This window comes from Catharus ustulatus, chromosome 5, assembly GCF_009819885.2.
Source record: "Catharus ustulatus isolate bCatUst1 chromosome 5, bCatUst1.pri.v2, whole genome shotgun sequence".
NCBI lineage: Eukaryota > Metazoa > Chordata > Aves > Passeriformes > Turdidae > Catharus > Catharus ustulatus.
In genome coordinates, this window is record NC_046225.1 from 68,623,969 (window position 1) to 68,639,967 (window position 15,999).

General features: G+C 39.9%; 1 protein-coding gene and 1 non-coding gene across 5 annotated transcripts in view; both read right to left on the bottom strand.

Annotated features, from left to right (window-relative positions):
* NSD2 (nuclear receptor binding SET domain protein 2) overlaps positions 1 to 15,999 on the bottom strand; it is a 99,164-nt gene that overhangs the window by 4,886 nt on the left and 78,279 nt on the right. For 3 of the 4 annotated variants that reach the window (XM_033059927.2, XM_033059926.2, XM_033059928.2), the window contains 11 exons: positions 10,341 to 10,472; positions 9,168 to 9,291; positions 7,994 to 8,194; positions 7,123 to 7,302; positions 5,896 to 6,052; positions 4,974 to 5,179; positions 4,392 to 4,495; positions 3,901 to 4,170; positions 3,690 to 3,806; positions 1,805 to 1,946; positions 1,066 to 1,172 (listed from right to left, as the gene is read on the bottom strand). In XM_033059927.2, coding sequence (XP_032915818.1) covers positions 1,066 to 1,172; positions 1,805 to 1,946; positions 3,690 to 3,806; positions 3,901 to 4,170; positions 4,392 to 4,495; positions 4,974 to 5,179; positions 5,896 to 6,052; positions 7,123 to 7,302; positions 7,994 to 8,194; positions 9,168 to 9,291; positions 10,341 to 10,472 — 1,740 coding nt within the window. The remainder of the gene's footprint in view (positions 1 to 1,065; positions 1,173 to 1,804; positions 1,947 to 3,689; positions 3,807 to 3,900; positions 4,171 to 4,391; positions 4,496 to 4,973; positions 5,180 to 5,895; positions 6,053 to 7,122; positions 7,303 to 7,993; positions 8,195 to 9,167; positions 9,292 to 10,340; positions 10,473 to 15,999) is intronic. The other variant, XM_033059929.2, reaches the window with a different exon arrangement.
* On the bottom strand, positions 2,091 to 2,220 carry LOC116997154. Its single transcript, XR_004418103.1, has one exon.

The window sequence follows — 15,999 nt, forward strand, 5'->3', positions numbered from 1 at the left end:
AAAAAACCTACACTGACCCTTGAGAAAAGTCATCCTGAAACCAGATCTTCTCCCCACACAATCTTCCTACTGAAAAAATTCTTCATTTTCTTGTCACTGACAAAAGATCTTCCAATTTCCAGTCTAATCTACTTGTGGCTAATTTACCCTCACTATGTACTTGCACCACCAATCACTTCAATATCCATTTTTCTCTTCCAGTTGTGAATACTCATGCTGGAATTACTAAAACCTGACCCCATTTTTCTTTGAGGAACAGACAGCAGAACTTCAGCAACTGTAGTTAATGACAGAAAGAATATACTAAATCCTATCCTTATTTCAATCTGACTTCAATTCTGCTGCTTGCACTTTGACTCTCCTTCACCAAATTATATAAAATTCTGGATGATTTTTCAGCATCCCTACCATTATTCCCTCCCTCTCACCTCAGTAATCACTATCTAGTTTCTTTAAAATTAGCCCATTCTATCTACCAATGCAGACAGCTCCATAAAACTAAGCCTGTAACATTTTATTTCTTCATAGTTGCCTGTGTAAATGTTCACAGGCTTATGTGAAACCTCATTTAAGTCCATCTCTCAACAAAAACCAGTTCTGTGGGTTCTGAAGATTCCCACTCCACCCTCTGAAGTGGCTGGTACTGAGCAGTGTGAAGGAACACAGGAAAGTGCAGCTTGTCAGCACCCACAGGTGGTACTTGTGCCTTCCCCCACACTCCTGTGCCAGCCCTTCAGGAAGCTCCAACAATTTCTGCTGGATTACAAGTTTCAAACTAACCTGGATAGGAATCATAGAGATATACTTTGATATATTTTGGTATCTTGATATACTTTGGTAACTTTTTTCCCATATTTGAGACTCACAAATTTTTATTCTTCAGTTCAACTCATTTTTAAAAAATAAATGTTAGCAAAATAATAAATACTGTAAGGTTTAAATGGGGAAATATAAAGTAGAATGTCAGAATAATCTCACTGACCACAGTCTGGCACATTCTTAGTTTGAAGCTTCTACAATCCTTCCCCTGACAAAACTGTCCAAATCTCTTGATGTATTACTTGCCTTTGGTCTGTCCCCAAGAAATCCACTGCAGTTTGGGGCACCACATTTGCAGACTGTTTTTTCATTGCCCAGACAGTCAAGGTTGTAATTAAAAGTCAGCTCCGTCCCTGAGTGTGAAAAGGACAAGGTAACAATTTCTATCAAAATGATTGCAAACACATACAGCTGTTGCTATCTGTCTGCTGGTTTGGGACTTGCTGATGTATTGTCATAGGATTTTCCCTCTTTTTACTGCTTATAAGCACTGACAATGATTAACAAGATGTCCATATATCATGCCCATATATTATGCAATTACATTTTAAAATAAATTCTTTTGACTTAAGAAATCTGTGCTTGTGTCTGGCCTTCACACATATTATATTCATCCATCCATCCATCTAGATACAGCTGTAGATAGATAGGTATGTGTGTGAGCATGTGTGTACACAAAAGAGAAAACAGACACTTTTAAACAGCCTCCTACATCCACTCCTTATTATGCCCTTGGGAAAGATGTGTTTGAGAGCTCCAGAACAAAAATTTATTATGGATATTTGCCCTAGAAGCAACAAGCAGCCATGGGACTCACAATTAAGAAACACTAAAGTAAAAGGCAGATCACAAAGATCTCCTCTGTGTGCTGAGTTCTCTACAAAAACACTTGCACTGAATCAGTTAAACCATGACTGTCCCACCAATAAATGCACAAAAGGTTTAACTCAGGGAATGAAACCCAAGGCAGTCTGAGCTGATGTACCTGCAGGAATGTCACACACAGCAAAGAGCCCGACACGAGTGTCTCCATTCACTGTCCACTTTAGAGTTTCACAATTTGGTTGGCAGCTGTGATTCATAAACCGAGAATAGTTTCCTTTGGGGCCAGCATCAATAATACGGTCCTGGAGAACAAACCAGCAACAAGATGAAGGGTTTTTTTCTCTCCCTCCTCACACAAAATATACAAATCCTCCATAACTGATTTCAGTAGCTGCATTCAGAACTGGCATGGTGCATGCAGAGCACACAAGCCAACTGCTGGTACATGTTGTATTGGAAACTGTAGTGTCCCATGTGGCCTGGAATGTGACACTCCCAAAGCAATACTCCTGCTCTAGCTCACGTTTGCCCAGCACCATCACAGCCACATGGCAGGATAAGTGGTCTTGTGAGCATTATGGTGGGCATGTTAAGGAACCCCCTTCCCCAGGAAGCTTCAAAACTCAGACTCAGTCCTTTACCATTTACTTGGAATTCATGAAGCCGTGAGGCATTTATAAATACTGTGCTTTATGGCATTTACCAAATCACTGCATGATTACTTCCAGAGATTACCAGTTTCTCACCAGATTTTTTTCTCCAAATCAGCCTAGTTTAAACAAAAACAAGCTCTTGGTAAGCTAAAAACATCCCATTCCTACAAACAATTGCTCTTAAATTTCTATCTCCACCAAATATACCAGACATTAACAGAATAAAATAAAGCCTGAAATTGCCAGAATTGTGTTTCTTTGTAGAGCTGCTTGAGAAGGCTTTGCTCATTTATGAAGTAGCATTATAGTTTCCTTCTAGCTGATTTTTATAATGCCTATGTGCACACTCTTCACTGCATGGGCAGCTCAGCCTTGTAATGGCACTGGCAGTCTTGGCAAGTTAGACCCATAATGAGCATTTATTAATTACAGTAAGAGTCAAACACATGTTCAGTTCAGATATTTAACACACTGATGTTGTATGCCAATCTAGTAAAGGAGTGAGAAACTTTCAGTGCTCAGAGAAATACAGTTTCATCATTCTGTGGTGGTAACTCCTGTGCAGGAACTCCTCAATTACAGGACTAACAGTAGCTGTGGAAATGCAGAGCAAGAGCCTTGGGAAAAACAATAGTGGCTGGGACTGAAAAAAATACAGGACTGGCTCTTATTTTTCTCCTAACTAGCTGTCTGGGGACTGAGGCAATATAATACAGATAATCTACAACTCCTCCTGTCCAGGCTCTTCACTTTCTCCTCCTCCTGAGGAAGAAAATACTCAGAGGTGTGCAGAGAAGCACAGGTGCTGAATTATTTTGGTGTGTTAATTAATCTGCTGCAGTAATTTGCTGTGACTCAATTTGTGGAGGGCTGGCTGGCTACTAACAGAGAGGGCTTTTCAGAAAAGTTTCTACAAAAGCACAAGCCTAGTTTTGCCATAAACAATGCAAAGGGACAGATGGCTGCAAAAAAGATTAAATATCCTATACAGGACACAGTCTCACTATTCTATTCTACATTCTCTCAAGTGAGAATTTTATTTTCTGTTGTTGAAATTTTAGTAAAAGGATTGCTAACAGCAATTCCTTCCACTGTATCACTACTATTTCCCCAAACTTCATACTTCATTTTAAGGCTAGGCAGGTAAGTACTTTGTACTTACAGGTACAGTTTTAAGCAACAAAGCACAACCTACAGACCTTAATATGCAATTTATTACATAACACAGAACTAAGGAGATTCATTATGCACATATTGAATGGAGAGAGCAGCCACAGAAGATGCAGTGCTGTGAATATGTGAAACTCTAGAATGTCAAAGGTAGCAGAGTGAACAGAAGAGATCAAAATAAGGTTGTAAGTAAACAGCAGCAAAACCCATCAAATAGCCTACCTTATCAATAGTAAGCATATAGAAGTGGGTGATGTCATTTTCATGTGCATATTTGATCCTTGCCATACACTCCTCTTCATCAATCAGCTCTCCCACATACTCATTCACAAACTCCCCCTGAAAGACACCGAGTATCACTAGTGAAGTATATCCCAAACCCACAGGCAGCATCGCAGGTCATGGTTCTGTGCTGGGTAAGAACAATTCCTACCTTTTTAATGTCCCTCTTGGCCACCAGACCCCAGCCCTTGCCATCAGTTTTGATGATCTTTGTCTCGGGGTACTGGCGCTTGGTGAAGCACTGGTTCTGGCAGCGCTCTCCCGCCGGACACACCTGGGGGTGGCACTCGTACATCAGCATCCGATTGAGGCACTCGGAGTCAAAGCCACAGGGGTTCTCATCCGTGGGCTTGCAGTTGCACTTGGGAATCTCAGATATGTCAGCAGTGTATATCTGCACTTTACCACAAGGTTTATTCACCTGAAAAATACATTAAAATGGAGCAAATATGACTTTAGAGCTGTTAATTTTATTGCTGGAGTTACACAGTGGTTGTTAATTTGGTTTTGCCCCCCAAGATGCTCCAACAAAAGCAAAATTTTACATCTCATGCCTCTAAAAGCACAGTTAGCATCATTACAACCTGAGCCCATCTCACTGCTCAGCTCAAGCCTTTGAGTACCCATTTCCTCCAACTTTACCTTAATGTGTTTGTATGGTGGAGGTCTGCGTTCACTCTCCTGGGTTTCTTTGGCTTCTCGCTGTAGTTTTATTTCTCGAAATCGAGTTTCAGCTTCTTGTAAAGCTGAAAAAGATTGTAGCATCAACAGAAATGCCAGAAAGAGGATTACTGCCCCTCAAACTGACTTGCTCATTCCTATGTGTGTTAAAACAAAGCACTGACTACTTCCCAGTCTCATTATTCAATTTTCTTGCAAACAATGTTTCTGGAGTGTTCTTAACAGATGTATAAATGTTTGTAACAGATGTATAAATTCTACTCTTTCAGTCTCCCAGTCTGAAAGAATCTACTCTCTTAGTTGCTTTCTTAAGCTTTCCAGAAAGTAGAAATCATCAGATATAATTTCAGTCAGATGCCAGTCTTTCCCAAGACATTAAAATAATGTTTTCATGCAAAGACAGTAATAGTGACTGCCTCCCCGGACACCAAAAATTTCTTTAATTCAATATTGTAAAACAAATGCTCAAAACCCAAGGTTATGTGTGAAGAAAGCAAATCATGAATATCCAAGGATTATTTTTGTTTACTTTTAACTATGTACCATTTTTGAAGACTTTTCCAATTCCTTTGATCCCTTGGTATCTACTCCCTCTGTCTCCCTCCATGTAAGGGAACACCCGTGCTTGGTGCGTCCAATAGTAATCCTTAGAACCAAAGAAAAACACAGGAAATTCTCCGATTTCATGCTTCATTTTCTGGATATTTGGGGGAACGTTTTTCGGATGGCAAACTTCTGCAGGCCACCATCTAGCACAGAAGTACAAATAAAAAAACACAGCATTTTAGTCAAGCTCTTTCTGCAAGAGACAGTTTAACAAAATCACTTGAATCAGCAGCAACTGATATATTATTTCCAAAATCCAAGAGGATTTAAAATCCTTTTTCCTCTCTTGTGTAGAGAGTCAGAAGACTAGGAAAGGAAAGCCTGACACTCAGATCTGTGGGACATCACCTGTCTGCAAAGTAAGCACACACACTGGACTCCCTGTGTCTGGGAAGAAAAACAATCATCTTTACAAGATCTGAAAATACTGTAATTGTCAAAGATCTAGAGAAGGTTGATAACACCTGTTAATGTTTCAAGGATAATCCTCAGCTAGCTCTGTCTCACTCAAATCTCATCCAAGTGTGAAACACCAACAACCTGAGTGAGTGATGTCCCAGCTTGCACGGCAGTAATTTAGCCAATTACCAGTTATACCAATTTATTGGCAGAGTTCTCTGACACAAACATACACTGGAGGCAGAAATCAGAAGGAGTCCTGTGTGGGTAATGCCTTGGCCAAGAGCAACAGCAAAGCTGCAAATCTTTGAACATGAAGTTTGCAAGGAGGTGAGGTCCCTAGTTCAGGGAGGAGTCAGAAATCAGAGTGCAGCAAGGCTGGCCTACAGGAGCAACCAGTTGTATGATCCTTAGTTAAACATGCCAGTACTGTAAAACAACACAAATTCCTTCACCAGACCTGTAATTTCCCAGTTTAACCCAAATAATATCCTGGAAATGGAGCTTCTTGCCCGCCCTGCAGTCATTGCAGTACCAGCTGCCATCTGGCATTTCAATGTTCAAGCAGTCAGGGTGAAAGGCTGCTGGGCAGGACTCACAGCACAGCAAACGTCCACCTGGCAGACACAGAAAAAGGAAAAGAGGTTGGAAAACAGCAAGACCAAAGTGTAAGTTTTGCATTCCAGACAGTTAGAAGTGATACACATGTGGCAGGTTCAATTAGAAAATAAATGGTTAAAACATGCTGACCCTCAGCAACAAATACACACATGACTTAGCTGGGTACAGCAGCCAAAGGGTCCTCACTAATCTGAATGCCTGGCAGACTCAGGTTGCTAACACATGCAAAATAACAAGCAAGCTGGTGATAAAAATGCCAGAATAATGCACAAATTATAATTACTTTGCTGTACTTTAATGACTACAATATGTTCAACATAGTTTTAATATATATTAACATTTCTATGTAAGAAAACTTGTAACCACAACAGATTTCTGTTATGATTTTGGGTTTTTTTTCCCCCTTTTCCCCTTGGGGGGCAAAAAGAACAAGGTCATTGGTTTGTTTCACGAATTATCAAGTGGAAAGTTGGCTGCAGCTTAAAAGCTGCTATGCTGCATGTTAATTTGTTAACAAATCAGGTAAAGTTTCACTGCTACAAGTTTAATCAGCATTATGCATTTTGTGGTTCTCAATAAGGAACAGATTTATTGTACAACATAAAACAAAACACCCTTAATTAGTAAACCCAGCAACAACTAATACTGATTCAATTTGCAGTCTGCTGCTAAACTAAAAGCAACTCTTAAAATATTTATGGTGTAATATTACATATTAGCAATAAAGAAACACAAAAAGCTTTAGTACATTAAACACAGGGGAAAGAACAGAAAAATACTCATTAGGTGTCTCTTGTAAAGAATTAAATCAGGCTTCTGGTTGTTGGGAAAAAACCCAAGTAAAAACATTCTTTAATGAATTATTTCTGGGAAAAAAAAAGGATACTTAAAACCATGAAGCAGCATAAGCCAACTTGACATTATAGCAAAACCTAACAAAGCCTAACTTAACATGCCACATTTCGAATTATTTGCTATGAACACATTAGAAAAACAACACTTAAGCTGAAGAACAAAAAGCTTTGACGCCACGTTTCTGAAGGAGTCTCCTCCCCAGTCCCTTTACCTTTGGAGCACACAAAGCACCAGCTGACATTGACATGGGCATGGTGGCTCTTCCCCTTCCTGGCAGTGAAGTGGTTGGTGCACACGATGCTGTTGGAGGCGATGACGGCGCATCCCGCGGCGATGCAAACGTCCCCGGCGTGGTACGCGACGGGGCAGCGCACGCAGCGCATCATCTTCCCTGCAGAGCACAACACACAGGTCACTCTGGCACAAAACTGACTGTGGCCAAGCACAGCACTGCTGAGGTACTCTGGCACAAAACTGACTCCTTATTTCGGCAAGGGATGGTAGTGCAGACACACCTTATGCACACATACACACAAACCCCCAGCTGTAATGTTTTCAATGCTTGCATATTTGCAACGATACTGAATGAATAAAGGTTTTTAGAGAACCCTACATCCAATTTAAAGCACTCTAAGACTTTAATTATGCACATCAGGGCAGACCAGCTTTTCCTGGGCCATGTAATTGTGTCTGCAAATGTTGTCCAAAGGTAAAAACCTGCACAGAATGAAAATGTCTCCACGTTCATCAGGCCTTGCTGCAGTGTTTGTACATTTTCAGGTCCTGCCCTCACTGCTTTGCCTCTCTCCTCATCATCTATACATTCTAGATTTCATTCTCTTTTGAGAAGAAAACATGGTTAACTATGGCTAACTGAAAGCTTGTTAAAAAAAGAGCCCAAACAAGGTAAATACTAAAGCTGACTAAATCTATTACTACTTTTCAAAAATTCGGAATCAATTGACAGTGCATTTATGCCTAACCAAACCGCAGCTAGCACCTCTCAAATGGACACACTCCTTACCTTAACATACCATAAATAAAATGAATTCATCAGTCATAAAAACGTAAAATGAAACTACCTTTTGAAATTCGTGGATGTGAGGGGTAACTAACATGACAACTGAGGCAGCTGTGGAGAGGACATCGAAACCCCCTGTTCTCAAACACAGTGAGATGAAATTTTTTCACACAAGCTTCATGGTAGAATTTTCCACAGTGAGACACAACACAGCGTTTCACATCTGCTTTTCTCTCCTTACACACAAAACAGGTATGCACACCTAGTGGCAAAAGAATAAACAGGATGTAATATCCAAACACATGAACTTATAACACTTTGCTCGTGCCTTTACATTACACATGAGGGAGTTGCTTTTGTGGTGTGGAGGAGGTTTTTTCCAACAAATGAATTTGCATTACTTGATGCAGCAATCTATTTACTTATCTGCTCAGACACAAATAAAGCTACAAAGCAAACCCATTTACAGTTGAAGCGTACACAACAACACCCAAAGCCTCAGCAATGTGATTTTATGTTCTTTTTTATAAGCCTCAGTATGCCAGGACAAGTAGGAATTTTTAGTTTTTAAATTTTTTTAAACCAATGAAACAGGATGATGGCTTTTCTTTGGCCCTCTGAAATTTGAAACATGGACCACAAACCAAAGACAAGCATCCTCTTTTTTCTGGACTTTTTTGAAGCAGCATTTCCAACAAGGTTTACTGCATGTACTGAAATGAGCTTATGAGCAAGAACGCAAATCTTATGCAAAGTTTTGAGATTAACAATTTCCAAGCAGTTATTACAGGATTAAAAGCAAATGAAATTAATAGCAATAAGGTAGTCTTTTAACAGGAAAAGCAAAAGACTGATACAGACACACAAAGGACTGAAAAAATAACTTAAAATGTTTCACTTCGCCACTCCTTTTTCAAGGATTTCATAAGTCCTTGTGACAGACTTTAAACCTCATCTGTAATTGTACCCAGAAAGCAAATAATCTGCAGTTATTAAGGCAATGGAATTCTGATTAAATTAGCCACGTTGCAAGATAGTTCTCATTGAAAACAGGGCAAACTTTGTAAAACATGGCACACTTATGGTACTCTATGAACTCCCACCCTGCCAGGTCCCAAAGGATGAATAAGGGTTCTTTGAGAATACATCCTCTGTCCAGGAGGAGGTACTAGAACAGTGTATGGGAAAACTGTAACTTTTTTTTTTTTTTAATTAATAGAAAGGGACAAACTTGCCTGATGTACATTCACTACAAATGAATTTTCCTGCTGGTCTTCCAGAGAGCCCAAGGCAGCTTAGATGAAAAGCTCGATAGCAAAGTCCTTCACACAGTAGGAGATCACCTGTTTTTTCACACAGCTTTTACAACACAAAGGCATTGAATGTTAAAGAAAAGTTCATATGTGGAAAAAAGCCTGTTTTCTTTATTCCTTTTCATATACTGCTCCTAAAAATATATTTTCCCATTGTTGAAATCAAATTTAACAAGTGAAAGATAACTTTACAAGCACCATCACATGCCCTGGCTTCAAGTTGAAACAGGTAACAGAATCATTAAACCACTAGAAATATCCCTCTCAGACTGTGGTTCAGGAGTAAATACAACCTGACAGAAAAAAAGGAATAGAAAAAAAAAAGCTGTAAGAAATATTCCCTAGCACACTGATGCATCTGAGCAGGGTTAAAAAGCATCCTTTCTTTCCTTTTCCTTGGCAAAAGGAAATCAGCCCAGCTGGCACAATGACACTTCTGTCTGAGTGGTTAGCAGTGACACATGCACAACTAAAAATGAACCCAACAACAGTGCTGGCAGAATTTAAGGATTACCCAACATTTATAGACAGACACAACCTCATCCCCACTGCGTACAAAAAATGGAAACGTAACTGCTTGCCCAGTCTCACAGAAACTAATTAGATCTGTCCACTTGGATTGTGTTACCATTTCATAGCCTAAGAGCCTTCTAGAGCAGTTGGAGGGAAGGTTTTTGCTCTCAGTCGCTGCCTGCCCGCACACCACGGCAGGGCAGTGCTGCCATCCCTGCTGCACGCAGAGCACAAACCCCACTGGGCTGGGCTTCCTCCCCTGCACTAACACAGAAAGCAGCAGCTCTTCTGCATCACCTGACCAGTCACCTGGCAACACTCATGTGCTTCTTCTGAGCTACTAATTATGCTTATCTTACAGACATGGAAACTCAAGCAGAAAGGCTAAGTCATTTACTGGAGGTCAAGAAAAAAAAATAATTAGGTATTAAGAATCCCATTTACTGCCATGGCAACCTCATCAGCAACAGACATCTCAGACACACATGATAAACCTGTTTCTGGCCTAATATTGTCATTTTCATATTTAAAAAATATTTTCTAGGAAAGCTCAGGAAACACAGCCCAGCTAATGTCTCTCACCTGACACACATATTCTTTTTTTGTTCCTGCTCCTCGCTCAGATTTTTTGGATGATATAGACACTTCAGTCTGAGTCTCATCAGCACTCTCATAGGGGGACTCTGAGCGCTCATCTCCTTGGCCATCAGAGATCTGAAGATTAAACACAGGTGTTAGAGAAAGCAGGCACAGATGGTCAGTTTTGCACAGCATCAGAAGTGATGGAAGCAAACACACTGCAATTCAGACTAGCAGATTTAGGCACACTCTTCTGGTTTTGCTTCCCCCATCTTCAAAAAAACCACCTTGACTGAAACCAGAATACACATTTGTGGAAGTCTAATCAAAAGGATTACACAACAATCCCCCTCACCAGCAACTTAACAGCAGCCAAAACAGAACACCAAAACTTTGTAATATGGTATTTTATTTATACTCAGTTCTATAATACAGTTAGCAAGAAGTGCCTAGTCATAACACAGGGATATCTTCAAATCCCTCAAATAAAGTCTGAGCATGTGATTTATGAGACAGCAACAGTCAATTTTTATGAAGAAACTTTGTAAACTCCAAGCTGCATATAAAAGTCTCTGACCCAAATATTTTCCAAGAAAGTGTGAACAGCATATAGAAGAGAGGAAGAAAAGAACAAGCAGCTCTCAATATGTTTAAGGAACATTACAGTCAACAATAAAGTCAAAGTACTACAGAAGAGAGTCCTATTATGGATAAATCTTATATAACAGATCTAGATGTAATAAATACGGGGTGTTTTTAAAACTAGTTGTAATTTACTTTAAAAAAAAAACATCCTAGGTAAAATACTTAAAAGAAAATACAGGTTAGTTTTCAGTTCAATAGAATTGAAGGAGGACAACCAAGACATTTGTTTCATCTCACATTACACCAGAAGATGCAGAATTTCATGCTGTTGCCCCCAGATGATACTCAGTGAGTTGTGCCTCTCTAAGTACATTCTCCAGGAGAGGATCACAATTTGGAATTGCAGAAGGAAACCTTCATTTCTCTCTGAGCTCCTTCTAATGGTTATTATTTACACATACCATCAAAAGTACTGCCTCCTGTCCCTTCTGGGATGTCTAACTGCAGCTCACAGTTGGTGATGCCTTCTCCAGGCACTTCAGCTATATTAGAAGTCCCTTGGAAGCACATTTTCCTCCTGTGGAAGCATGCTGCAATTAAGCCCGTTTCAATCCTTTTTGTTCCGCCCTCTAATTTTCTCCCTAGGGGACTTTTCCCAGCATCTAGAGCATTTTAGTGGGGTTTCTTTAGTGTGCTTTAAAAAGGTTGTTGAAAAATCAAGCATGAGAACTGGAGGCAATAACCCATTACAAGTCTTGTAAGTACCATATCCAAAGCAAGCCAACATGATACCACTCTTCTCCACTTCTGTTCTGCTGTGCAAGAATCTCCCCCAAGTCTCTTCAATACAGCTCTGAAGGTCCCTCTAAATTGCTGTGCTATTTCAGAGATCATTTTTGCCAACAGCCACTTGTCAGGACACAGCCACACCACTTTATATGAAGAATTTACTCTGTTTTCAGACACAGAATTTCATATTTATCTACAGTAAACCACCTATTTCTAGAAATGGCCCGACAACATGCTGGAGACAGCTACATGCAGCCTCCCTGTCAACCAATCCATGTAATGTACAAATTTATTAGAGATGATTTATTTTGAAATCAGAAAGAAAAATATAAGACCAAACCAGGCCTAGATTTAGTCTTTATAAAATCCATTTAGAAACTCTGGTTTTGAGTGATTAATCCTCACTGCTGCTGCCAGCTAACTTGCATTACTCCATTTAACATTTGCTTTCCTTGATCATGTCTAAAAATATTTTATAAATTGGATCAGACTGACAGTTGTTGGTTGGTGGTTCCCTGCCCCACCCCCCCCACCCTCATTACTTGCAAGGGTATAAATTAATTTCCTGTGTGCAAATTCATTACCTCCTATGAAAATTTCTACAGCTGGAGTGATTTGGAGATTATGCCCAACCATTTCATAAGTGGTTAAAAGAAACTGCAGGTAAAATCATTGCTTTGTTCAGGCACTAGGAAATCTCTGTCCCCTGGAAGGAGGAAATAGTGAACTGCACAGTTCTTGCTGGGAAGGGGCAGATAAAGGAAGGCAGCGTGGGAGCATGGCAAACACACAAGCCCAGTTTCCCTTTTGGTTTAAGTAAACTTACACACATGCTCATTTCTGTTTAAACTATTCCCACAGAAACATTAATTAGCGTAAGCGGTGCCCTGCTCTAACATTTTTAGTGCCTCATTATGTTCTTGTTTGAACTAGCCAGAATTAGTCATGGTTAGAAAAAAAAAAAAGGAAAAATAAGCTGGAATGTCTTAGATCTGCATTTCTTTTCCACTTAAAAAACAAAACAGAACAAAACAAAGCAAAGCAAAAGCAGCAGTCTTGCTGTGACCTGGCACTAGGCTTCCCACCTTTTACCCACACCAAAAAACACCTAAACCCAGAGAAAAGCCCATTTCTGCAGCACCCCTTGAGTTAACACAGTCTTCCCAGCAGCAAAAGCCATAGAGGCTTGCCTTGGAGGAAGGTGCTCCTCTTCCCCCAGCTCACTGCATTTGAAAACAGAGCAGAGAAACAGAACATACAATGACAAATATATTCAGTTAAGAGATTGAGCCAAAGCAATGTTTTCCAAGGTTTTCCTTGGTTTATACATTCTGTTCAAATGAAAGATGCAGACCTCTATATGGAAAGGGAACCCTATTGGCAGAAGGCAATTTCTCAGAATCCCCCTAGATAAGGGTGACAAAACCCCAGCCATTTGTGAACCTCGGGCTGACATCAATTCTCCTAGAGAATGGAGATTTTACCGCCTCAGAATTCATGCACAGGCCTTTATTTAAATTAAATGATTACTCAGCCAAAAAAAGGAGCAGTGCTGGCAAGAATCAAATCCAACATCACAAATGCAACCACAAAAGCCAAATTCTATCAGCTCATTTCAAGAGAAAACTTGGCAATTTCCATCCACCTATAGATTACTGCCAGGTTTCAAGCACAAATACCAACACAGAGCATGAACAAAATACCCTCAGTTCATCAACTAAATGGCCACCAGGCTGAGAGTATCTTTTGAAATCTCTCCTTTACAGATGCCAGGAGTCTCACACACTTTATAAATCAAATGCTCTATTAAATACCAGTTTTGTACTGCAGACCAGACACCTGCTCATGGCTGTCTCAACTCCTGGAGTCACTGCATTCATGAGCAGCTCAGTGATGCACTGCTGTGCCTGGAGCAGGCTGCACCTCTACATCCCTGCCACCAAGACCAAAGGCTTAACCATCCTCTCCAACAGCCATAATCCAAGCACAGCCCAAACACACTTCACTTCACATAGTTCAGGGCTCTAATAAAGGGAAAGACAAGCAGATTCCCCATTGTAAGAAAGGGACAAATTTCTTCAGGGTAATTTAACTGGACCCTTATTTGTATCTCGCAGAAGGTGAAACACTGTCCACCAGATATCTTTGAGGAAAATTCCCTCTTATGAAGAGAACTGGAGTTCAACACCTCAGCTCTTGAAGTTACCCCAGAATAGCCAATGGAAATATCAGGGAAGTCAAAGAGCATCTGTTCCTTGAGGCCTGTGGAGAAGCTGAGAGAATCCTTCATCCTATTTTCTCAGAGACAACTTAGAACCTAACTCTGGTATAGCATGAGGTGTTGGGGAAAACTGTATTTGTACCCCCAGCAAGCTGTAGCAGCCATAACAGGTTCCAATTCATCTGGGGGACACTGAGTTTTGCAATTAAAATACGTGTAGATTGAAACAGTCACTAAGTAAAGATGATTTACAAGAAGATTGCTAGAAATCAGTTCATGCTGACGTGACACAGCCACCTCTGCAATGAAAAATAACACTTCAGTGGAAGTTTTTAACAGTTCACATACCAGAGCCCAAAACACAGTCTTCAACACAAATCTGGACAGGTTTTGGGGGACTTGTTGCTTTACTTATTATGTTACAAATATAAAATCTTTCCCTTGTAATCATACCAGAGCTTGTCTTGTCCTTATTTTTGTAATATAATACTCCTAGCAAAGAAAACTGTATATAATTAACTTTTCTGGAATTCAGGCCAAGGTTCAAAGTAATCAACATTTAGATTAGTGGCAAAATTAGTGGTGTTAATTGGCTATTTGTAGCTATTTTATTCTGCTTTAGATTTGGAATAATTTCTTATTTCTCATAAAGGCAAAGGACTGTTTTAGAGAGTGCAAATTTATGGGAAAAAAAGCCAAAGCTGTTCACTTCAGATTTTTAGCAAGTGCCAAGTTTCTGCACTGAAACTGTACCTGAACTATATCACCATCTTCACTTCTCTTTAGGAATTACTGCTGCTGTGACATGGAAGACACCTTTTTCTGCTGAAGTGAGGATCACTGCAAGCACCATCAGCCCTCACACACTGCACATCAGTCAGGCTTTTCCTTCCCACTCCCTTCAATTACTGAATGGCAACACTATTTTGTGAGGACTTGCCTGTAGAGGCTTTCACACTTCACTGCCTCAACACTGAGCAAGGGTGGTATTTCACAAATCAAATGCAGCTCTTTCTACTGGAAACTGTGCACCTGCATACACAAGTGAGAAAATGGGAGGAAAACAGCTAAAAACCAATTTGTGCTCTTCATGTGGAGCAGGCCAGAACTTACTTCAGGGGTTAGTGAGGTTCTGAATACCATTACAACTCACAGAAATGACCAATTTCCCATCAGCCTCCCAAGCCAATCCTTCCCTTCCCATGTGTCTCAGTCATTATTCACTACTCAAACATGTAAGACTCAAAAGGGAACATGTAAGGACACATGACTAGATTTTTCCAAGTTCCCCATAGCTTTATTACTGAAAAAATACTTCACTGCTGAGTCAAACTGGGACAAAATTTTGGCATCTCTCTGAATTCTTTGTTTAGCATTGTATTTTTACCCCTGAAAAGACAGAAATTGTAGCAATGGGTCATTAAACAATTGGGTTTACTCATTTCAAGATATTTTGAGCAAAGATTTTGTACTACCACTGTATTTTTGGAACAGTTACTCAGGCCCATTTCAGTATAGGGATCAGCATATAAAGACTTCAAATCCCCCAAAGTATTTTTAATTTTCTTTTGAACTATATGCTAAAATTCCCTGTTCACAATAACCAAAAGAAGTGCTTAAGGGATTCTTTCAGACAAACATCGACCTATTTTTAGAAAGACTATAAAACAATGCTTGTAAAAGCCATCTTCAGCAGTAATTCATAACTGAATGAACATGTTTTGCATACTGCAATATTTGATGTACAAAGCCAGATTACATCAGCAAGCATTGCTGAACACTGGGTAATTGTTTCATTGCTAAATATAAGGATGAGATTTACTTTTTTCCCCTGCTTCCTTGACTTCTTTTACCTGTTATGTGCAAAAGGGACCTACATGTGCATATGGATGCAAGGACTGTTGGTGGAATAATGGAGTTTCCTTGGCATGAGTAAATAAGTGTTTGGTTTACACAGAGGTTGCTGAGCAGGCTTAGAGGAGGAAATGTGTGCAACTCTATACAATAATTACAATAAGAAAATATACTAGAGCATTGATAGGAATTAAACTGAGTCAGCTATGAGCA